This window comes from Miniopterus schreibersii, assembly GCF_964146895.1.
Source record: "Miniopterus schreibersii genome assembly, chromosome: 14".
Taxonomy (NCBI): Eukaryota; Metazoa; Chordata; class Mammalia; order Chiroptera; family Miniopteridae; genus Miniopterus; species Miniopterus schreibersii.
Window position 1 is genome coordinate 40,555,563 of NC_138114.1, and position 23,555 is coordinate 40,579,117.

A 23,555-nucleotide genomic window follows, 5' to 3' on the forward strand; every position below is an offset into this window, starting at 1 on the left:
TTTAAATATGGCAGACTCTGAACACGGTAATACATTGGCAGAGTTTGTAAAGATATGTATTCCAAGCTGGTTATGGCAACTTCGTAAGTGAAAGATTAGAAACAAACTCGTTCATTTAACAAATACGTATTGTGTGCCTACTACTTGCAAAGCACTATGTAAAGCTGTGTTAACTTGGCAAGTAATCTGAATCTGCTCTCTCATACGCAAAATGGAAGATTAAAAAAGATATGCTGCGCCCAGCTGGAGTGGTTCAGTTAGTTGAGCATCACCCTGTGCACGTTTGATTCCCAGTCAGGGCATACACCCGGGTTTTGGGTTCAGTGCCCAGTCTGGGCACGGAAGGCAACGAATCTGTTTCTCTCTTTTTCTCTCCTCCTCTCTCTAAGCATGTCCTTGCATGAGGATTTTTAAGAAAAAGAAAAGAGAAGATATGCTGAGAAGTGACTTCAACGACTTTATGGAACTGAGCAGAGAGAAGTATTTTGGAGCCATTGACTTAGTGGTAATGGTTCAATCCATGAGAAGGGAGGGAATGGCCTAGGAAGAAGGTTTAAATAATAATAATCATAGGGTGAAGATAGAATTTAAACACCTAAATTTAAAGGATGGTGGAGGAAGATGAACCAAAAATTCTGAACATAGTATTATTTAGAAAAGAGGAAATTGAGAGGAAAAAGATGCCATGGAAACCACAGGAGGGACTTTCAGGTAATGTTTGAGGAATGAATGGAAGAAGAGAAAGTGGAGGCAGCAAATGATGGAGGATCTTAGCAAGAAACTTGACTGAAAGGAAAGGGAGAGGAAGAGGTGGGGAGATGAGAATGAAAGAGTGACTTCCAAGACAGGACAGACTGGAGTGTTTCTATGCTGAGAGCAAGAGGACAGAATGAAGCTGATGAAGTAGGAATGGATGCAGGTTTCTCAGGGAATTTGTGGGGGAAGAGAGGGGAAACAGGCCTCACAAAGAGGGACTGGACTTGGAGGGAGGAGGAATACCACATCACCTGAGAAGGCAGTCAGGGGTGGGAAGAACCCCTGCATATTAACTTGTAGGTGTTGCTGGGGAAATTACACACAAGGCTCAGTGCTTCTAAAGTATGTTTTAATTTTGTTTTCTAGCAAGCTGTTAGTTTTGGTGATGAATTGTTGATAAGTAAAGTCAGTTTGGTTCACTGACTGGACTCATTACCTGTGGTTGAAAGCCCACTTCTACCTCTACTGCTTAATAACTGTGTGATCTTGGTCAATTTACTTAAACTCTCTGTGCTTTATTTTCCTTATCTCTAAAAGGTGCTTGTTGTATGGAAGTATTAGCTATTGTTATTTTCCACAAAATTGTCACCTCTATGAGGTTGAGGGTTTCTGTTTTGTTCAGGGCTGTCTACTCAAAGTAAGTGCTCAATAAAATTTCACGAATAAATGAGTGAATAAATTGTGGTGAGAGCGAGGCTTCGAGGGAAGGGAAGCCTTGGAGAAGGACGCTTTCAGTTCAGGGCTCAGCGGGACTGGAATCCCAATTCCTGAGCCAGACTCTGGCCTCTCCGCGGCCTCCTGGGACCTGGCGCAGGGGGCCTACGTTTTCCTGTTCAGAAAGCGTCCCTCGGGGTGGCGACGCCGGACGTGCTACCGCCAGTGCGCTGGGGAAGCTCCTCCCCGGCGAGGCTCCCTTGGCTCCACCCCTGGTGAGCAGTGTCGCGCGGGTGGGGCGTGAACTGGGGCAAGCCCTGAGCTATCCTGGCGGGCGGGGAGGAGCAGACTCGGGCCTCGGCCCGCTTCATCGACCAGGGGCGGAAGTCTCAGCTCCTCCCTCGACCTCCCCCAGGAACCCCGGACGCAGAGCCGGGACGCGCCCCACAGGGCAGCTGGGGCGGACGGCACCATGAAGCGTGCGGCGACTCTGCGCCTGCTCTCGGACCTGAGCAACTTCAGCGGCGCGGCCCGGCTCCGGGAGTTTCTGGCTGCGGACCCAGGCGTCCGGGTCCGCTGCAGCCCGGACGGCCGCCACCTGCTGCTGCTGCTGCGACCCCCGGGGGCGCCTGCCCCGCAGCTGCTGGTCGCAGGGCGTGGACCCGGCGAGGAGCTGGAGCGTGCCTGGCCGGCGGGCCAGCCCTCACCTCTAGACGCCTTCTTTCTGCCGTGGCCCGTGCGACCCGCGCTGGTCTTGGTATGGGAGACCGGACTAGCGGAGGTGTGGGGCGCCGGCGTGGGGCCTGGCTGGCGGCTGCTTCAGAGCACCGAGCTGTGTTCGGGCGGTGGATCCCGCGTGGTTGCCGTGGCAGCCCCCCGAGGCCGCCTGGTGTGGTGCGAGGAGCGACAGGCTGATGCTGAGGGCGGCTCAACCGCTTTCAGCCACTGCGTGTGCGTCAGGACCCTGGAGCCCAGCGGGGAGGCCGGCACCAACCTGGGCCGCGCACACATCCTTCTACACCACTGTCCCCCTTTCAGGCTCCTGGCCTCCCGCAAGGACCTCTTCCTGGTGCCCACTGCCACCACCTGGCCTGGCGTGGACCACATTCTGCTCATCTGGAGCCCAGGTAAGGGTAAGGTGATAGTGGCTGCCCCAAGTCTTCGCCTCTCCCACTGTAAGAGCCTGAATCCTGGACGAGGGGACACGTGGGACTTCCGGACCCTGCTCCGAGGCCTTCCTGGGCTGCTGTCCCCCGCGCAGCCATTGACTGTACATACCTGGGCCGCAACTCCCCAGGGCCTACTGTTGCTTGACTTCAGGGGCACTGTGAGCCTGGTGCAGTCCCACGGTGGTACCCGGACTGTGGGCACCCTGCAGGAGGCACCTGTAGGCCTGGCAGGGTCTGCAGCACTGGGAACATTTCATGGCACTCTGGCCTGTGTGCTGGGCTCCACATTGGAACTGTTGGACATGGGCAGTGGGCAGCTGCTAGAGAGGAAGGTCCTCAGTACAGACCGAGTACATTTGCTTGAACCACTAGCTCCTGGCACAAAAGACGAAGAAGAGATGGGGTCTCGAGGAGGTCTTCGTTTGCTTTCAGCCCTGGGTCTGTTTCAAGTAGGGTGGGAAGCCCCACAGAGCCTTGAGCTGCCCTCAGCTGAAGACCTGGTATTTGAAGAAGCCTGCGAGTACTACCAGCGGCGTAGCCTGCGGGGTGCCCAGCTCACCCCAGAGGAACTGAGAAACAACAACGTATTCCGGGCGCCTCAGGCCCTGGCCTCCATCCTCCAGGGCCATGTGTCCCCATCTACACTATTGACCACATTGAGGGCCGAGCTTCGAGATTACCGGGGCTTAGAGCAGCTCAAAGCCCAGCTGGTGGCTGGAGATGATGAGGAGGCTGGCTGGACAGAGCTGGCAGAGCAGGAAGTGGCACGTTTGCTGAGGACTGAGTTGATGGGAGACCAGCTGGCCCAGCTCAACACCATCTTCCAAGCTCTTCCTACAGCAGCCTGGGGTGCCATCCTCAGGGCTCTGCAGCTCCAACCAGATGGAAATGGCAGGTTGAGGTCCCAGGCTCCCCCCGATGTGTGGAAGAAGGTACTAGGGGGTACAGCAGTTGGAAAGGAACCCCCCAGTGGGGTACTGCCCCTCTTTGAACTCCTGTGCCAATGCCTCTGCCAGCTGGAGCCACGATGGTTGCCACCCTTTGTGGAGCTAGCACAGCAGCAGGGTGGGCCTGGCTGGGGGGCAGGGGGCCCAGGGCTTCCCCTGTATCGCCGAGCCCTGGCAGTACTAGGTGAGGAGGGGACCAGGCCTGAGGCACTGGAACTAGAGCTGCTTTTGGGCAGTGGACGGCCCAAAGCTGTGCTCCAAGCTGTGGGGCAGCTGGTGCAAAAGGAGCAGTGGGAACGGGCCTTAGAAGCTGGCCTGGCCCTCGGCCCCTCCAGCCCCCTGCTTCGAAGTGAGATCTTCAAACTGCTATTGGCCGAATTTGCCAGGCACCGCCAGCTTGATGCTCACCTCCCCCTCCTGTGCCGCCTGTGCCCACCAGATCTAGCTCCAGCTGAGCTCCTGCTACTACTGCAGGCATACCTCCCAGATGAGTCGGAGCCCCCCACCCCATTCCCTGAGCCTGGAGCAGAGCCCCCTCTCACTGTGGGCTTGCTCAGAGCTCTGCTGGAGCAGACTGGGGCTCAAGGACAGCCCTCGGGTCCAGTTCTAAGCCTATATGAGGACATCCTCCGGGACCCAGGCACTCCACCCCCCACCCCACCTCGGGGAACTATGACTACCCTCCAGGCATCAGACCACCCAGGACCAGGGATCTGGGCACCATCTGGAAAGGGCCTCTGTATGACTGACACAGGCTGAAAATCATTTCTGTGATCAGGGAATGGTGCCTAGGAGTTGGAGAGGACCAGAGTGGGACCTGTGTGTGCAGTACTCTTCTCACTGCTGGAGCAATGTTAAATATAGATGTATGTTAAATATCGTGGTGTAATAAAAATGTTTGGTCTTTATCCTCAGGTTTTTGTCCTGGTACAGAACTCTCCTAAACCCCTTGGACTTTCCTGAGTGATAGGAATATCTTGTGTTATTCATAATGAACCCCTTTAGATCACACCTGCCTTTATGCTAATAAGGGTGTGGCCCCCAGCCTCTGGATGGGGCTGGTTACCAGAAAGATCGAGTAATGAGAGGGTTAGAACTTTCAGTCCCATCTCCAACCTCCTGGGAAGGCAGTGGGTTAGAGATTGAGCTGAACAAGGAAATTTGATGAGCTCCTAGCTTGGTGAACAACATCAAGGTGCTGGGAGGGTGACACCTGGAGGGGGCAAGAAAGCTACAGGCACACACACCCCTCCCATGCCTTGCCCTATGCATCTCTTCCATCTGGCTTCTGAGTTGTATTTCCCAGAGTTCTGTGAGTCATTCTAGTGAATTATCAAATCAATTTATAACATGGGAATTTCCAATTTATTGCCAGTCAGTCAGAAGCACCAGTGACTTGCAACTGGCATTTTTAAAAATCTGTATCATTTTAGCCCTGGCCATGTGGCTCAGTTGGGTGCCCTCCTATGCACCAAAATGTTGCCGGTTCAATTCCCAGTCAGGGCACATACCCAGTTTTCAGGCTTGATCCCTGGTAGGGGGTGTGCAGGAGGCAGCTGATTGATGTCTCACTCTCACATTGATGTTTCTCTCTCTCCCTCTCCTTCCCTCTCTAAAAATCAATAAAAAATTTTAAAATATGAAGTTCTCTCTTACTCTCTCGTCATTCACCTTGGACTCCCTTATAAGAAAAATCTATATCATTTTATTTTTAGTTATTTTATTTGTGGCTGGCATTTGAAGTAGGGGCAGCTCTTAACCTGTGGAGTCTGCACTAACTCCAGGTAGTTAGTGTCAGAATTGAATTGACTTGTAGGACACCCAATTGGTTTCCACAGAGAACTGATTGTTGGTATTGGAAAATACTCCAGAATTATATACATGGTTTGTATGTTTTTGAACAGCTAAGGATCTCAGAGGGTTATGGGTTATAGAGAAAGTTGTTAAACCTAAATCTCTTGGCTAAAGTGGCAATTTCCAATGATGAAAATAATTAACACTTATGAGCATTTAAAATGTGTCAGGTACTCTGCTGGTCTTTAATAATTCCTCATTTAATGTTTCTAATAGCCCCATCAGGGAAGTACTAATATCCCCATTTTACAGGTGAGGAAATAGGTTTAGAAATAGGAAATAAGGTTTAGAAAGATGACTTGACCAGGGTCAGTTGACTCTAAGATTTGAACCACTTCACTATACAGCCAAGTAGCTTGAGCTTGAATGCACTTCTCATTCCCAGCTCAATGCTAGCTTTTCTAGCCTGTTATGAGGAAGGGCATCTGCAGAACTGTAGCCTCTCCTCAAGACTCTTCTGTTCCCACTTAGGAACTCTAATAGGTCCTGGGCCCATGCTTTTCTCCCCCAGGATTCCTGGAGCAGCCCCTGGTTGAGGGAAGATTTGCCATAGACAGAAAAGCTACCTGAGCAGGGATAGTTGGAGTACCCCACATTCCTGTTAACTCCCTAAGCCAAGAAACGAGCATCTATGACGATTTCTATTTGAATTTATTCAGTAAGACCACCTCTGAAGAGGTCTTGGCCCTATGCCCATTTCTATCCAACTGACCCCTCAGCATAGCTCTAGGTTTAGGGTAGGACCCCAAATACTGCTACTTAGCTTCATCCTGGGCCCCCAACTATCCCTTGTCCAAAACTTGGGACCAAGGTAAGAACTTCCACTCAGCTTTATCCTCAGCTGATACCTACAGCTTGGATTCTGCACAGCCTCATCCTGCATTTAAGGTGCTCCTTTAGTTTCCTGTAGTACTAGGGACAGTTCAGTCTCTTGACAATTTGGGGCAGCCTCCCAGGCTCATCAAGGCCTGTTGTTGCTCTTCAGCCTTATGGAGGTCCTGCGGTGGCTCATTTGCATGGCCAAGTCCTAGGATGTCTCCTCAGCCTCGCTAAAGTCTTAACAACGATAACTTGGCCTCATCCAGGACTTGGATGGCCCTTGTCCTGGCCCTCAAGCCAGGTTATCTACCAATACCAGGAGTCATGCTACTAGTCCCTAAGCTACTACTACTCCCAGAGGCCCAGAACTAGGGACAGGTCATCCCTCAGCCTGCTCCTCAGCCCCTTCCTGGTTTTGGAGGGGTCCTCTTCCTCTTCTTGGTCTTGAGGCTGGGCTCAATATGGCTCCTCAATGGGAAGCTGGGGATGCACAAAAGCAGGAATCTGCTTCCTGTTCATGATCCTGCTGAATTATGGTTGTTTCTTTGCCTGTGATTTGGCTTGGAACTCCTTTCGTGCTCAGAGGTAAAGGAATTGTACTCGATGGGCCCCTCGAGCATGGGAAAAAGAAGGGGACCAGGTTAGTCCTTAGAATTGTATGGCTCAAGGAGTTTTCTCAGGGCCACCCACGAGTAGAGCCTCCAGGTGGGGAATGACCCAGCCTAGCAGCTCTCAGGGGAGCAGGTGGGCTTAGTTGGGAACTTTCACCAGCTCCTTTAGGCTGGGCCCTTGATTGCTCTTGTCTTTGTTCATGCCCTGCCTCTAATGCGGTGGTGTGGGAGTGACCCCAAACCATGTCTCAGCACTTTGGAGAACAGCTCAGGCATACAAATGTCATCATGTGACTGGGTTCTGGTGGAGTGTGTGAGAGGGCCATCATAGAGATGGCCCAGTGTGGTCTGCCTAAGTCCACACTTTACCAAGGAATCTGCTGTTTGAACACAGACCACAGTTTTCATGACACCCAATGACTGGACCACAGGATATAGCAACCAGCCTGCAAAGGCCAGAGATCAGAGCCCTACCCCTTCCTCTGCATGTGGAAATTGACCCTGGTGGCCAGGATGGGCCAGTATCCAAACCACTCCTGTTTTCCTCCCATGCCCTGACCCAGCCCAGGCCTGGCCCTGGCCACCTGTCATTGAGACTGTTATAGTAGGTTCCTAGTTGGTATCCCTGTCCTCTCAAATTTAACCTTGCTTACCCAGAGTATTATAACAAGCAAATCTGATCAAGTTCAGCACCTACTTCAATATTCAGGGTAAAGGCCAATTTCTCAACAAACACATCTCTTCCTTCATGACTGGACCTGCCTCTCCAGTCTTCTCTCCAGTCACTCTTCGTTCTCCCACCTTCTGAAGACTATGTTACACTTTGAAGTACTTTATGGTAAACTGAACTCACTAGATTTCTCATCCACTTGCCTTATGCTTGGCATTGGCATGCTTTCCACTCTCTTCTCTACCTGGCCTAAATCCTTTGCACCCTCTCCTGTTCTCCCACAGTTCTTGGTACATACCTCTAAAACAGCATTTATCAAATTATGTTGTGATTGCCTACTTGTTTATCTCCCTATTTAGTAAACAAATTCCCTGAAGGCAAAGACCATGGTTATTTGTACTTATGTATCCGTAGTATGTATCATAGTACCAGTGTCATAATAGGTTCAATTATTATTGCAGATGCAGGAACTGACTGGTTCCTGTGGCCTGGAATGAGAGGAATTAGGCTCTGAGTTTTTATGGATTCTCTGGCTTTCTTCCCCTCTTCCCTTAGGCCAGACTCACTGTTTGATCCAAACGTGAAATTGATAGAAGTAGGTCAACTGGATCTGAAGGAAGAACCAGCCCTCCTGGAGCAATGGTGTGGGTGAGGAAGCTGCTGAGCCAGGGGCATCTTGGGAGCTAGGGTGGAGGTGGAAGGAATGGATATAACTGGTACTACCCAGGATCTCCTGATCCCCAAACCAGGAAAGAAGTACTGGTAAAACCTGGGTCAGTGAGGTTCTAGGGAAGGGATGGTTAGAAGGGGCTACTGGGAGTTGTGGTGTAAGGTCAAAGGACTGAGGATTGATTTCCATGTTTTTTTAAAATATGTTTTTATTGATTTTAAAGCGAGAGGAAGGGAGAGGGAGAGAGAGATAAAAACATCAGTCAGCTGCTTCCTGCACGCCCCCTACTGGGGATTTAACGCGCAACCAGGGCATGTACCCTGACTGAGAATCAAACCCGGGCAACCTCTTGGTGCGTGGGATGACACTCAACCAACTGAGCCACACTAGCTGGGCTGAGCTCCATGTTGGATGCAACTGTCAGGGAACTTGTCCTTAGGAAGTATTCAGGTGTGCCAAAATCTGGTTCACACTGACCTGGGTAGGGAAGAAAAGAGAGGGTGCTTCAGAGAATGGGGAAGAAGCAGATCTAGACACCACCACCACCACAACCACCACCCCAGGGAGCTCCATAGGGAACTACCCCAGGCTGGAATGCCTAGCACTTCTACTGCCCTGGAGAGAAGGGAAGAAGTATCCTTGAGGTGGCTCCCCAAGTCCCCACTTACTCTCTTCCTAGGCACAGACTCCCTCTAGTGGTTCCTCTTGTCACCGCCCCACTGCCCTCAAACCTGCACACAATTGACCATTTCTTGACTAAGGACTGAGGAAGCCTCTGGAGGTGATAAATTAAGGTTCTCTAAGGGCTAGAGAGGAGGAAGAGGAGAAGAGGGGAGGGGAAAGGAAGTGAGGAGTGGACTTCACCAAGAATAAGGGTAGTTCATTTCCTCTTGGGCCTCCCTGAGCTGGAAGTTCTAGAGGAGCATACTGTCCAGGTCTTTCATAGGTTTCAGGTCCTCAGGCTTTGGCAGTTCTTCAGATTCCAAGTCCATATGCAGTCTTCTCAGAGTCTCTATTATTTTTGTTTTGTACTGGAGAACAGTAGGGAGAGATGGGCATTGTCCCCACCCCTAATAGCCCCAGGCAGGCTCTAGGAAGCGGCCTGGAGCCTCAGAACAGGGGACAGGGTTTTCCCAGGGGAGGTGGACAGAGCCCTGATACTGGGGGTAGGAAGGCTACAACAGGGTTCTGATCATCATAGTAGGGGGAGGAAAGAGAAGGCTAAGGGGAGGCATAGAAGAAGAGGGGACCCAAACATAGCCAGATCAGTGTCCGGGGCCACTGCAAGGGGAACACTGACCTGGATATCACTGAAGTCATTGTTCAGAAGGGAAATCAAGCAACTGCTCATCACTGACTAGATTGGCTCATTGTTCTCATATCCACTTTGGGGATAGTGGCAATTCAGTGTAGGAAGGGGCTTTATTTGGAGCCTAGAGGGGAGAGGAAGGACACTAAGTGACCCACTTCTTCCTTCTACCACACTGGTAAGGCCTTAGTGAATTTCCCAGCAAGTAAATCTCCCCTGTGAATGTTGGGGAAGGGAGGGCATCATAAAGTGATCTTTCCTGAGTATAAGGGAAGGGCTGCTTCAGAAGAGGGGACAGAAATAGCTCCAGAGTAGAAAATTTGGAAGTGGATGGCCAAGGGGAATCAAACCAGAGAAGGGGAGTCAAAAGACAGAGTAAGACTAGTTGGATTTCCTACACCTTTATGACTTCTCCAATAAAGGAGATAGTTTCTCCTTATAGAATGTACGCCTTACAAGGTGGCCCCAAAAGCTCTCTCTACTGAGACCTTGAAGGGACATATTTTTCTGCTTTAATGACAAATTTAACTGGAGCTGAGAGTGGACTCTTGACTCCATGTTTGTCACTTAAAAAAAAATTATCTTTATTGTTGAAAGTATTACGTATGTCCCCTTTTTTTCCCCATTGACCCCCTCCACCCTATACTCACCCCCCCTCCATGTTTATCACTTTTGTTAGCCTTGTTCATCATTGACCTTTAACTCGAAGAGGGCCAGGAAGGAAATCTGTGGTCAATCCATTTCTCCCTTGTGAATAGTTTTGTGTGGTTTTTAGTGTGTGTGTGTGTGTGTGTATTTTGGAAGCAGAACTCCAAGAGGTAATGTAGGTGGGGACAGCTGAAAAGCCATCAACGAAACAAGAGAAGATCCTGGCTGGTGTTGCTCAGTGGTTGAGTATGAACCAAAAGGTCACTGTTTGATTCCTGGTCAGGGCACATGCCTGGGTTGTGGGCTCGATCCCCAGTTGCGGGCCTGCAGGAGGCAGCCTATCAATGATTGTCTCTCATCTTTGATGTTTCTATCTCTCCCTCTCCCTTCCTCTCTCTGAAATAAAATAAAATAAATTTTAAAAAAACAGCCCTGGCCAGTTTTGCTCAGTGGTTAGAACATCGGCCCTCAGACTGAAGGGTCTGGGGTTTGATTCCAGTCAAGGGCACGTTCTTTGGTTGGTCCCCCAGCCCCAGTCGGGGTGCGTGTGGGAGGCAACCAACCCATGTATGTGTCTCTCTCTCAAGTCATTTTTCTCTCTCTCTCTCCCTCCCTCCCTTCCACTCTCTCTGAAAAGCACTGGAAAAAATATCCTCAGGTGAGGATTAAAAATAAATAAATAAAAACAACAACGAAGAAAACAAGAGGGGAGCAGTTCTCAGTCAATCCCAAATCTGCCCTGCCCCTCCCAACTCTGTCCCCCATCGTTAATTCCCCATCACCATTCTGTCCAGCCCTGCTCATCCCTTTCCATTGCTCACATGCACTGCATTCTCAGAATAATGGATTTTGAGCTTGTGTATATTGATTTTAAATGCAATGAGTCTACCAGTACTCTGAAATTCTTAAAAATTGAATTCAGCAAATCTTCTGTATTACAAATTCCGTTGACATCCCAATATTCTCCAGCTTGATAGTTACATCCAGGGTGGGGGGTGGAAATGGGATAGTAGTACAAGAATAGGATCTAGAGCAGGGGAAACCACCCCATACCTGCCACAATGTCTATGCCTTCTTGTCTAGTATTGCTGGGATATTATAGAGAGACTGTGGGTGCCCTAATGGAAACTAAGTTTCTCTAACCCAAATCCATGTGATTGATTCTAGGAAAGGGGATTAGGTGTCAACCCCACTCGACCTCCTCAGAAGGAGATCCTTTCGCCTTTGTGGCTCTCCTAAAAATGTTTCCCTAAGAGGGCTGTTTCTGCATAAAGCTGAAGAAATGTAAAGGTGAGAAGAGCTGGGCTGGTGTCGCTCAGCAGTTGAGCGTCAATCTATGATCCAGGAGATTGCGGTTCGATTCCTGGTCAGGACACATGCCCGGGTTGAGGGCTTGATCCCTAGTAGGGGCGTGCAGGAGGCAGCCGATCAATGACTCTCTCATCATTGATGTTTCTGTCTCTCTCCCTCTCCCTTCCTCTCTCTGAAATCAATAAAGATATTTTTTTAAAAAAAAAAACTTTAAAATAAATAAATAAAATAAACATTCAACTGAGTAAATTTAAAGATCTAATTGGCTTTATTCAATGATTCATGAATGGAGCAGCATCCTATCCAGCATAAAAGAGGCTCTGAGGAGCTATATAAAATGGAGGCTTTCATAGGCAGAAAGGGATGGGACAAGGAGTCATAAACAAAAGAAAGGATTATTTCAGGCAAGGTCACCTTCCTTTGGCGAAGAAGGGGTGTCTCTCATGCAGATTACCTCACCAGTCTTGATCAGGTAATTGCAGATTGACTAGTTAAAAGTCATATTCCTAGGAGAGGCTGACACTGCAATTAAGTTTGCTGGTGTGGGGCTTAGCTAAAGTGACTCCAGTTTGGGCCTGTTTCTTTCTAAGAGTATCTTTTAATATCCTTTGTAATAAACTGATATTCTAGTAAGTAAACTGGTTTCCTGAGTTTCATGAGCAGTTCTAGCAAATTAATCAAACTGATGAGGGGATGTCCCTCCCCTCATGGGAATGTCCAATTTATAGCCAGTCAGCCAGAAGCACCAGTAACAACCTGGACCTGTGATTGGTGTCTGAAGCAGAGATCAGTCTTGTAGGATAGAACCTTTAACCTATGGGATCTGATACTATTCTCTAGATAGAGAGTGTCAGAATCCAGTTGAATTGTAGAACACCCAGCTGGTGTCAGAGAATTGGCTGGTGGTGTCGAAAAAAACGCAGTGGAGATGGAGGGCAATCCATATGTTGATTCCCAGCAAGGGCCTGAAGTCTTGGGGAGAGAAGATAATAATAAACTACCAGAGCTTTCCACCTCTCCCACTGCAGGCTGTTTCCACCTCACCCAGCAGGTTGGACTGGATTTTTCTCATGGGCTTCCATCCATAGTGTTTATATCCATGTCCTGGGAGGTACAGAGAGCAGGGTCAGGATACCAGGAGTAAGAGAAAGTTTAAGGGAAGGGAGTTTCCTGCCCAGAAATGACCCTTAGGGAGAAGGGACAGAGAAATGAGATGGGGTAGGCTGGGGTCAATCATCTGTGACTGTGATGCCTGGAATCTGACACTCCTGTGGGTGTGACCCAGGCTCTCTGGGAGGCTAGAATTCTGGAGTGGGGGTGGGATCTGAGTCTGGCCCAGAGGGAAATCCCTAGGGTGGAAGGAGAGTTAAAGCCACTCTGTGCCTGGAGGATGAACTTAAGGGAGGAGAGAAGGTTGTACTTGTTAGTTCTGAGGGAGTAGCTACTGAAGGAAATGGCCTCACACAGCTGCTTATTGCTTATGAAACTGCAGATGTTCCAGCTCTTGGGGAGACAAGGCAGGAGGGAGAAGGGGAGGGAACTCAAGGTCAGATCAGAATGTAGAGAGAGGCCAAGAGAGCCAGGGAAGGAGAATGAGGTGTGGAAATTAGGAGGGGGATGGATGGAGGTGGTGGGGAGGTGGTCAGGAGTGAGAGAGGAAAATGAAAGAGGTGTCAGGGGCAGAAAAGAGGAGCCAGGGCACGAACAGGAGCTGGGCTTGGGAAGTTCTGGGTAATGAAAGGGTATGGTTCTTGGAGGCATGGAGCTCAGATAGTCAAAGTGGGGAGCAAGTTGCATAAAGTGAGGAGGGGTCACGGGTTAGGATGGGATCTTCCTAAGGAGACCAGAGGTGGTTCCCGGCCTGAGGGACCAGCTTTCAGACATGAGGTAGAGGAAGGTCAGCATATAGGAGGACGATGGTCATGGCTAGCAGGAAGCAGGTAGGCAGGTGCTGGGAACTGGACTGATGGAATTAATAGCTTCTGGAGAACTCACACAGGCAGTTATACCGGCTGAGACCAGACAGGAAGAGCGCCAGACCACAGGTGAGGCAAATACCGGCACCATTATGTAGCCAGCCTCATATTTCAAGGCCTAGGAGGTGGGCAGTTGGGAATATGGTCTTGGGCTTCAGCCAAACATCAGTTAGCTACTCACAGATCCTACCCCCTATGTGTGGAGGACAGGCAGGGACACTGACAGAGGTGGCCTCTGGAAGCCAGACCAGCAAACAGAGTTCCCCTTATCTTCTTGCAGCTGTCCCACTAGCTGTCCTTATTTTTTATGCTCTTAGTAAGTTTAGGTCTAGGTGGGACAAGAGGCAGAGTGGTAAGGGACAATGGACCCAATTCAGCACCTACTGAGCAAAGGGGGACAGCCTTTCCTTCACCCCCTCCTTACAGCATCCAGAGAGCATCCCAATACACTGGCATGGGACAGGCGGGCTCTGAAGGGGTGCTCCAGAACTTCTCTGCTTTACTGCTAGACTACCCTTCTTGTGTCGCAATGTCTTAGTTCCTAACTCTCCATCCCTCTACTCCAGTCTTCCCACACATTCCGCTTCAGGCTTCCACCCATTCCCATTCCTGTGGGCTTCAGATCGTCCTCTGGGGTGACCTCCTGGCAGTGAGCTGGCTGGAAGAGGGGAGGTGGAGGGACTGTTTCTGGACCTTCTGAACTCTATTATCAATCCATTCTCCTAACGACCCTATAAGACAAGTGCTGTCATTATACCCATTTTAGAGATGAGGAAACAAGCTCAAAGAGGTTAAATAACTTGTTCAGGGTTACCCACCTCTAAAAGGTTGAGCCAGGATTCAAAACAGGGGTGTCTACAGCAGGAGCCCATGCTCTGAACCACTGTGCTGTGATTACTCCAGGGATCCCCATTTTATATTTTTTATTATTTTTTAAATATATCTTTATTGATTTCAGAGAGAGGAAGGGAAAGGGAGAGAAACATCAATTATGAGAGAGTCATTGGTCGAGGCCACAACCCGGGCATGTGCCCTGACTGGGAATCGAACCATCTCCTGGATCTTAGGTCAATGCTCAACTGCTGAGCCACGCCTGGTCGGGCAAGGGATCCCCATTTTAGTTCACAGCATCAGTGCCCTCTGTTCCTCCAAATCTCACGTTGCCTTTCATCCTCCCCACCCACTCACTCCCCAGATTCATTAAGCTGCCAAATTGTATCTGTTCTCTTCCTTCTCTCCCCAGACCCAGCACAAAGGCCACAATTCAGACCTTTGTTACTTTTCACCAGGATTCTTGAGCTTAGTATTTGTTCTTATAAAGGCAGCATGAGTACATTAAAAGAAATTTGGAAAATGGCAAAGAAAAATCCACCTAGAATTCAATCATCTTATTACCACCATTGTACTTTCTTCCCATATATTTTTTTCTGTGAATAGACTCCTTTACATAATTGAAGCCACTTCCTATGATAATTTATCATACTTTTTCAGTTAACATTTATCATAAGTGTTTTTTCACATTCTTTTGACCTCTTGGTAAACATCGTTTTGATGGCTGTGTAGCATTCCATTGTTAGAATATCCCATAGTTAACCAAGCCATTCTCCTATTCATCGTTTTCTGAAGTTTCCAATTTTTTTGTACTATATAAGGCTGTGATTCCCAGAAATGAAATTAGTAGGTCAATTAGTGTGCAGTTAAATACAAGGTGCTTTTCTGAGAGAGTATCTTACTCAAAGTGTATGAGATTCTAGTCTCTTCCCATTCTTCTCAGCATTGGGTAGAATCATTAAAATCTTTGCCTCTTGGGAGGTGGGGGAGATAAATGGTGATGGAAGGAGACTTGACTTGGGGTGGTGAACACACAATACAATATACAGATGATGTATTATAAAATTGTACACGTGAAACCTATATAATTTTATGAACCAATGTCATCTCAATAAATTCGATAAAAAAGAAAATTTTTGCTTCTTTAGTGTGATTCTGTTTATATGCTTCAAAAACGGGCAAAACTAATCATGGTGCTAAAAATCAAGACAGTGGTGCCCTGGCTGGGTAGCTCAGTTGGTCAGAGTGTCATACCAATACCCAAAGGTTTTGGGTTCTATCCCCACTCAGGGCATACAAGAATCAACCAACCAGTGAATGCGTAAATAAGTGGAACAAAAAAATTGATGTTTCTCTCTTTCTCTCTCACTTTCTCTCTCTCTCTCAAATCAATAAATAAAATAAAAAAAGAAATGTCTCAGAAGAGTGGCTTAGTTTGTTGAGTGTTGTCCTGTGCACTGAAAGGTCACCAATTCAATTCCCTGTCAGGGCATATACCCAAGTTGCCGGTTTAATCTCCAGTTGGGGTGCATGTGGGAGGCAACCAATGAATGTTTCTATCTCACATCAATGTCTCTCTCTCCCCCTACCACTCTCTCTGAAAAGCAATGGGGAAATTAATTAATAATAATAATAAAATAAAATAAATAAAATAAAATAAAAAAAAAATATGCCCAACCAGTGTGACTCAGTGGTTGATTGTCAATTTATGAACCAGGAGGTCCAGGCTCGATTCCCAATCAGGGCACATGCCTGGGTTTCAGGCTCGATCCCCAGTAGGGGGTGTGCAGGAGGCTGCCAATCAATAAATGTCTCTCATCATTGATGTTTCTCTCTCTCCCTTCCTCTCTCTAAAATCAATAAAAACATATTTTAAAAAACAATAATAATAAAATAAAAATGTTTTTAATGGACAAAGGATATGAACAGACATTTCTTCAAAGTTATACAAATGGCTAATAAGGACATGAAAAGATGCTCAACATTATTAGTCATCAGAGAAATTCGAATCAAAACCACAATGAGAGCCCTGGCCAGCGTTGCTCAGTGATTAGAGCATCAGCTGGCACACTGAAGGGTCTTGAGTTCGATTCCTAGTCAAGGGCAAGTACCTGGGTTACAGGTTCAATCTCTGGTCCGGTGGGGACACATATGGAAGGCAATTGATCAATGTGTCTCTCTCACATCTATGTCTCTCTCTCTCCCTCCCCACTCCGTTCCACTCTAAAAAAAAAACAAAAACATATATATATATATATATATATATATATATATATATATATATATCCTCTGATGAGGATTAACAAAACAAAACAAAACAAAACCACAATGAGATACCACTTCCCATACTCCAAGATAGCTATAATAAAAAAGGCAGACAATAACAAGTGTTGGGGAGCATATAGAGAAATTACAGTCTTCATGCATTGCTGATGGGAATGCAAAATGGTGCAGCCACTTTGGAAAACAGTCTGGCAGTTGCTCAAAATTTTAAACAGAATTACCATATGACCCAGCAATTCCACTCTTAGGTACATACCCATGAAAAATCAAAATATGTCTACACAAATATGTGAACATGAATGTTCATAGCAGCATTATTCACAGCAGCCAAAAAGTGGAAATAACCCAAATGTCCACCAACTGATAAATATATAAATAAAATGCAGTATATCTCTATAATGGAATATTATTCAGCAATAAAAAGAAATGAAATTTTGTCTGGTACATATTACAATGTGGATAAATCTTGAAAATATTCTGCTAAGTGATAGAAGCTAATCATATATATATATATATATATATATATATATATATATATATATATATATATGATTCCATTTATATGACATGTCCAAAATAGGCAAATTTATAGACACATAAAGTGAATTACTGGTTGCCTGGAGATAGGATAGTGGGGGGAAATGTTGAATGACTGCTAATGGGTATGAGTTTTCTTTTAGGAGTGATAAGAATGTTGTTTTTGTTTTTGTTTTTATAAAGTATTACAGATGTCCGTGTGATGAAAATGTTTTAAAATAAGATGTAGTGATGGTTGAACAACAGTATGAATATACTAAAAGCCATTGAATTGTACAGTTTAAGTGGGTGAATTGTATGATATGTGAATTATATCTTAACAAAGCTGTTATATATATTTTTTTAATTTACTAGGAAAAATATTTTTGTTAGTTTAATAAACAAAAAAAGAGCCATGTTATTTTAATATACACTCAATTGTTGACTATTTTTAAAATGATTTATTGATTGATTGGTTTGTATAGAGAGAGGGGAAGGGGGAGAAAGAGGGAGCGAGAGAGAAACACCAATTTATTGTTCCACTTATTTATGCATTTACTCACTGGTTGCTTCTTGTACGTGCCCTGATAGGAGATCAAACCTGCAACCTTGGCATATCGGGACAATGTTCTAACCAGCTGAGCCACCGAGCCAGGGCCTGTTTAGTATGTTTTTATATGTTATTCTTAGTACTTCCTCCTCTGAAATTGTCCTTTACCCATTTATCTATTGAGGATCCTCTTTTTTTTAACCTATTTTGCATGAATTAGTTATACAAAAAGATTGTAACTTGTATTTCCTGCAAATGTATCTCCCAGTGCACCTGCCCTTTTTTTTGCTGGTAGGGGTAAAGGCCGGGCGGGAGGGGGGCCTCTGATTTCTTCTATTGTATTTAAACTTTCAAGTTTGTCCTCCCTACACATACTCCTAGAAAGTTGATGAATATTATTTCATGTTATTTTTTCTAATTTTATTTGCTTATACTTCTTTAAAAATTATTTTATCAATTTGAGAAAGAGAAACACCAGTTTGTTGTTCCACCCATTTATGCATTCATTGGTTGATTCTTGTATGTGCCCTGACCAGGGATCAAACCTAAAACTTTGGCATATTGGGACGATGCTCGACCAACTGAGCTACCCTGCCAGCACATATATTTAATTCTCTAATTTTGTAAAATTTATCTTATGAAAAATTAGGATCTTTTTGTCTTGGTTCTCTGTTACTAATTGCATGAACTTCATGGCCTCCTAAATGGTCCTTCTTCTCTAGTCCTATACACCATGCCAAACTAAGCTTATTTAAAAACAGATCTAGCCCTAGCTGGTTTGGCTCAGTAGTTAGATGGTCAGCCTGTGGACTGAAGGGTCCCAGGTTCGATTCCAAACAAGGGCATGTACCTCGGTTGCAGGCTCGATCCCCAGCCCAGGTCGGGGTGCATGCGGGAGGCAACCAATCGATGTGTCTCTCTCACATCAATGTTTCTCTCTCTCTCTCTCTCCCCCTTCCACTCTCTGGAAATCAATGGAAAAAAAATATCCTCAGGTGAGGATTAAAAAAAAAAGATCTAAAGCCCTGCCTGGGTAGCTTAGTTGGTTAGAGTATTGTCCTGATACACCAAAATTGCAGGTTCATTCCTTGGTCAGGGTACATACAAGAAGCAACCAATGAATGCAGTAATAAGTGGAACAACAAATCAACATTTCTCTCTCTTTCCCTTCCTCTCTAAAATCAATAAATAAATTTTTTTTAAAAAAAATCTAATTAGGTCACTTCTCTGTTCAAAAACTGTTGGTGGCTCCCTACTCCCTATAAAATTAAGTCTAAACTTCTCAGTCTGTCATTCAAAACTCTCTATAATTTAGGAACATGGTGGAAGGCAGTTTTACTGATTCTTTCTCTCCCACCCAGCAAAGTACCCATCATTCCTTCCCTTGACACCTCAAACTCCCACAGTGTACCCCTTGCTGCCTCATTTGCTTAATTGTCCTCTCCCTGGACCCTCCTGCTTCAGTACCTTCCCTAAAGCTGTCCTCTGCTTAGAGTGTCTGTTGGTTATTGCCAGAATTGTTACCAGTCCACCTCCCTTCAACAATCACTATCGATTTCACCTTCAGCAAGCCTTCCCAGATCTCTTTGGTCAAAATAAATTTCTCTTCCTATACGTCTATAGCACTTTGCCTACTTTAATCCTATTTCCTGATGTGTGCTTTTTACTCAAATTATGGCAGGATCTGATTGCTCTGGCTCTGGAAGTTTCTGGAAGGCAAGGACCAGGTCTTAATTGTGACCTGCCTTAGCCCCTTCAGTGACAGCTCATTATGTTTGGATGTAATTAAAAATCCTTTCTGACTCTGTGACTTTGGACAAGTTGCTTGCCTAGCTGGCCCGTTTCTGGCCTTTAATGTTCTCCTGTAAATGAGAGATAATAACAATACCTATATCATGGAGTTGTGGTCAGCTTTTAATGAGATCATTGCTATAAAGGATTTCTCACAATACCTGATGTAGAACGAACGTTAACTGCTATCTTTGTGTTGGTCATCGCCATTGTCATCGTATCGTCATTGACACCATGGCATTCTCATCTGGCCCGAGCCTCTCTCCTGCCACCATATCCCCTTGCTCACTAGACTCAGAACCTACTGGTGTTCTGTTCTTACAACCCACCAAGCACTTCCCAGCATGAGGTCCCGTTTCCTCTACCTGAAATCCTCTTCCCCTGCTCCGCCTGGCTAAGTCCTCTTCATCCTTCAAGTCTCAGCAGATACATCACCCCCTGATAGACATACCAGTTTAAACTAGGTCTCCCTATTCTATGTTTGTCTTGCGCTATTGTTAGATCATAAATTGTAATTACACATGTATGTGAGCATTTGTTCAATATGTTTCCCCGCCCAACTGTATGTGCCATGTTATCTTAGTCACTCTTCTCTCTCCAGCTCTTGGCATGTTGTAGATGCTCATTAAATGTAGCTCAAGTTTGACTGGCCGGCTGAATGATGAACAGAGTGGTTTATATAGCAGGTACTCAATACGTGTTTAACTTTAATTCAAGTTAACCCTAGAAAGACACTCCGGGCTTCAGAGGTGGAAATCTGAGTTTGCAGAGATTACAGCTACGTATTATAACCAAGAAAAACTCTACAATGTACAATAGGAGATAGGAATAAAAATATTCATATAAGTACCCTTTATGATAGCAAAAACCTAGAAAAAAAACCCAAATGTTCAGTGACAGAATGAAGAAGTATGGTACAGTCATACAATTAAATATTACACAGCACTCAAAATGAATGAACTGCAGCAGTGTGTAACAATATGAATCTTAGTAATACAATATTAAGTAAAAATAATAAGCCATCAAAAATTACATATAGCACTATTCCTGTATAAGGTAAAAAATAACTAAAATTGAAAAATAAGTTTTTAATAATACATATAGCTAAAATAAATGCCAGGTAGCTCAGATAGATCAAGATACATCATCCAGATACACCAAGGTTGTGGGTTCAAACCCTGGCCAGGACACATTAAAAAAAAAAAAAAAAAAAGAGCCCTGGCCAGTGTTGCTTAGTGTTTAGAGCATCGGCCCATGCACCGAGGGGTCAGGGGTTCAATTTCCAGCCAAGGGCATGTACCTGGGTTACAAGTTCAATCCCTGGCCCTGGTCGGGGTGCATGTAGGAAGCAACCAATCAATGTGTCTCTCTCACATCAATGTTTCTCTCTCTCCCACCCCTCCCTTTCGAAATCAATGGGGGGAACAATACCCTCTGATGAGGATGAAGGAGGAGGAGGAGGGAAAAATATATACGTACTTATAGGAAGAAGAGGAGGAGGAGGAGGAGGGATAAGAGGAAGGAGAAGAAACAACAATGAAATTTATATATAGGGAAAAAGAACGATGGGTACCTTGGGAGAGAATGGAATGGGGATGGGCCACAGTTAGAGTTTAGTTATTGCCTAAGTCCTGGCTTTCATTATGAGTTCTCATGACAGTATTATAAGTAAATAAATGTGTCCTGTGCATGAACCAAGGTTAGGATTAATCTAATTCTGTGTACCTGACATCCATTAAAGGAGAGAGAGAGAAATTATGCCTACCTCTTCCAGGCAGCCTTACTTGTTTGGGAGCAATGGAAAAAGATTCTTCTCCCCCATCCCTCTCTGGGACTTTTCTCCAGGGACTGACTGCAGGTTCTCCTTTTAGAGAGGTGAGCTGGTGGCACAGAGGTGGGGCAGCAGGGAGAGGAGTAATCCAGGGTTTAGCTACTCCAGGAAAAGGATCCCCAAAAAAGGTGGGGAAATGGCCCCTTCCCAGGCTGGAGTAAGAACCTGGAGGTGTATGTCAGCTTCCATTCTCATTCAGCGTCCCCCACTCCCCAGGTTAAGAACTGCAGGGTGTGTAGCTCTCACCCATTTCCTGTTCTGCTTCATTGAAGACCTCAGCATGGGGGTGGGGAGGAGACTCATAGGTGGGTACTGAGAGGATTGGACTGTGGCCACAAGGTAGACAGTTATTGTAACCATTCTGGGTACTGGAAGCTGGGACCAGCAGGGGCCAAAACCAGCATCTTTGAAATTCAGTTTGGAAGTAGGGGACCACTGACTCCAAACTTCTTTTTACACATTCCTTTCCTTTCAGCCTGGTCCAGAACATGCCTGGGCCATCCTCATCACTTCCTGCCCCTCATCTCCCTACCTTCCCTTCTTCCAGGCTATAGTTCTTAATCCTATACCTTCACCTCTATACCTACCAGTTCACAAAATAAGGCCCTACTTTGTGAAGAAAGGGATGGGAGAGCCTTGGGAGGGTAGCTTAGAACTTTTCACTTTAGAAATGGGACTTGAGGTCAGAATTAACTGGGCTTGGCTGGCTGGGCTGTAGTCTTACCTTTAGAGAAAGGGGTTACAACACAGGCTGGAGTGGGCTAAGGGTATTAAGAGGGGCTGGAGCCTGACTGGCTCAGCGGTTGAGCACTGACCTATGATCCAGGAGATCAGGGTTCAATTCCCTGTCAGGGCACATGCCCGGGTTGTGGACTCAAGCCCCAGCAGGGGACATGCAGGAGGCAGCCGATTAATGACTCTCTCATCATTGATGTTTCTATCTCTTTCCCTCTCCCTTCCTCTCTCTGAAATCAATAAAGACATATTTAAAAAAAAAAAAAAGAGGAGCTGGAGGTTGTGCAGTCCTAAAAAAGCGGGGCTAGAGGTAAGGCTGGATTGAGCTGGGATAGGAAACATGGGGAAGGAGCTGAGTCCAGGCTGAACCAGGAGTCTGGGGGGGTTCAAGGTGTGTGCCTCTGCAATGGGGCCTGGCTAGGCTAAAACAAATTTTTTCAGTATTATGCTGGAACCTGGGGCAGGGCCCTCACCTGTACCTGGAAACAGAGGGCCTTGAAGGGACTCTCCCTTTCCCTATCCCAGCAATTCCTCCTGACCTCGGGACTTCCCTAGGGAGGTTGCTGGAGCAAACAGGGAGGAGCCGGATCTGCGGCTCCAGAGGAAGTCGCTAGCCACTATGTTTCCTGAGTTCAAAAAGTGGGTCCCCCTGTCTCTTTGACACACTCCCTTCCCCCAAGCAGGGCAGAGTCCAAGCCTGGCAATTCATCTTTCTTTGACCCCTACCTCCTCCAACACACACACACACACACTATGAACCTTCATATACTCAACCCAGTCACAACTGCTGCCCCAGCATCCCCCAAACCCAACATAATCATACTGCTAAGCCATGCATTCAACAACATATTCTCATTTCTGTATTTGTAGCCTCCCACTTACACTCAGCAGTCATGCCTTCTCTGCCTTGTTCAGAACTGTATAGTTGGGCCTGGAACCTGGAGATAGTTCAATGAATATTAGCTGAATGAATGAATCCATCAAGACATACCAAAGCCCTAGTCTGTTTGGTTCAGTGGTTAGAGCATTGGCACTCGGACTGGAGGGCCCCATGTTCGATTCCGGCCAAGGGCACATATCTCGGTTGCAGGCTCGCCCCTGTTGGGGCTCATTCGAGAGGCAACCAATTGATGTGTCTCTCACATTGATGTCTCTCTCTCCCTTCCTCTCTCTCTGAAAAGCAATGGAAAAAATACCCTCAGGTGAGGATTTAAAAAAAAAAAAAAAGACGTACCATAAACAAATGCATATTACTATCCCACATATTCACACATGCATGCACTCCATCACATACATATATCTAAGCCCTCTCCCACCTCATCAGCCACATACATACAATGGCACACACTCAGGCAAAAAGGTCAGATGTACACCTAGTACCAGACAGACACACTGCAAGTAGGTACTACCTAGCACTCCCAGGGTGAGTTGGTGGTAACAGCTGGCTGGCAAATGTCCTTCAGTCAGGTCAGGCCTATAGAGGAGGAGTGGCGTGTTTGTGTGTATGCAAACGCAGGCTTTGGGGTCCTGAGGAGCTAGGGCAATGAGGAGCTGGGCTGGCAGCAGGGCAGGGCCAAAGTCACTGGTGAATTGGAGAAGGGGTGGGGTGGGCCATGAAGTGCTG

At 46.5% G+C, this 23,555-nt stretch overlaps 2 protein-coding genes across 3 annotated transcripts in view; one reads left to right on the forward strand and one right to left on the reverse strand.

Annotated features, from left to right (window-relative positions):
* The first annotated feature begins 1,703 nt into the window (after positions 1–1,703).
* On the forward strand, positions 1,704–5,162 carry HPS6 (HPS6 biogenesis of lysosomal organelles complex 2 subunit 3). The gene has a single exon (XM_081157433.1). It carries the CDS (start codon positions 1,883–1,885, stop codon positions 4,283–4,285), a length of 2,403 nt encoding a protein of 800 aa, XP_081013559.1. The 5' UTR covers positions 1,704–1,882; the 3' UTR covers positions 4,286–5,162.
* Positions 5,163–8,547: 3,385 nt separating this feature from the next.
* LDB1 (LIM domain binding 1) overlaps positions 8,548–23,555 on the reverse strand; it is a 29,358-nt gene continuing 14,350 nt past the window's right edge. Inside the window, exon 11 of one of the 2 annotated variants that reach the window (XM_081157412.1) lies at positions 8,548–8,627. In XM_081157412.1, coding sequence (XP_081013538.1) covers positions 8,586–8,627 — 42 coding nt within the window. In that variant the 3' untranslated portion in view covers positions 8,548–8,585. The remainder of the gene's footprint in view (positions 8,628–23,555) is intronic. The other variant, XM_081157413.1, reaches the window with a different exon arrangement.

Coding starts and splice junctions, on each gene's coding strand:
- HPS6 (XM_081157433.1), top strand. CDS start 1,883: ATGAAGCGTGCGGCGACTCTGCGCCTGCTCTCGGACCTGAGCAACTTC.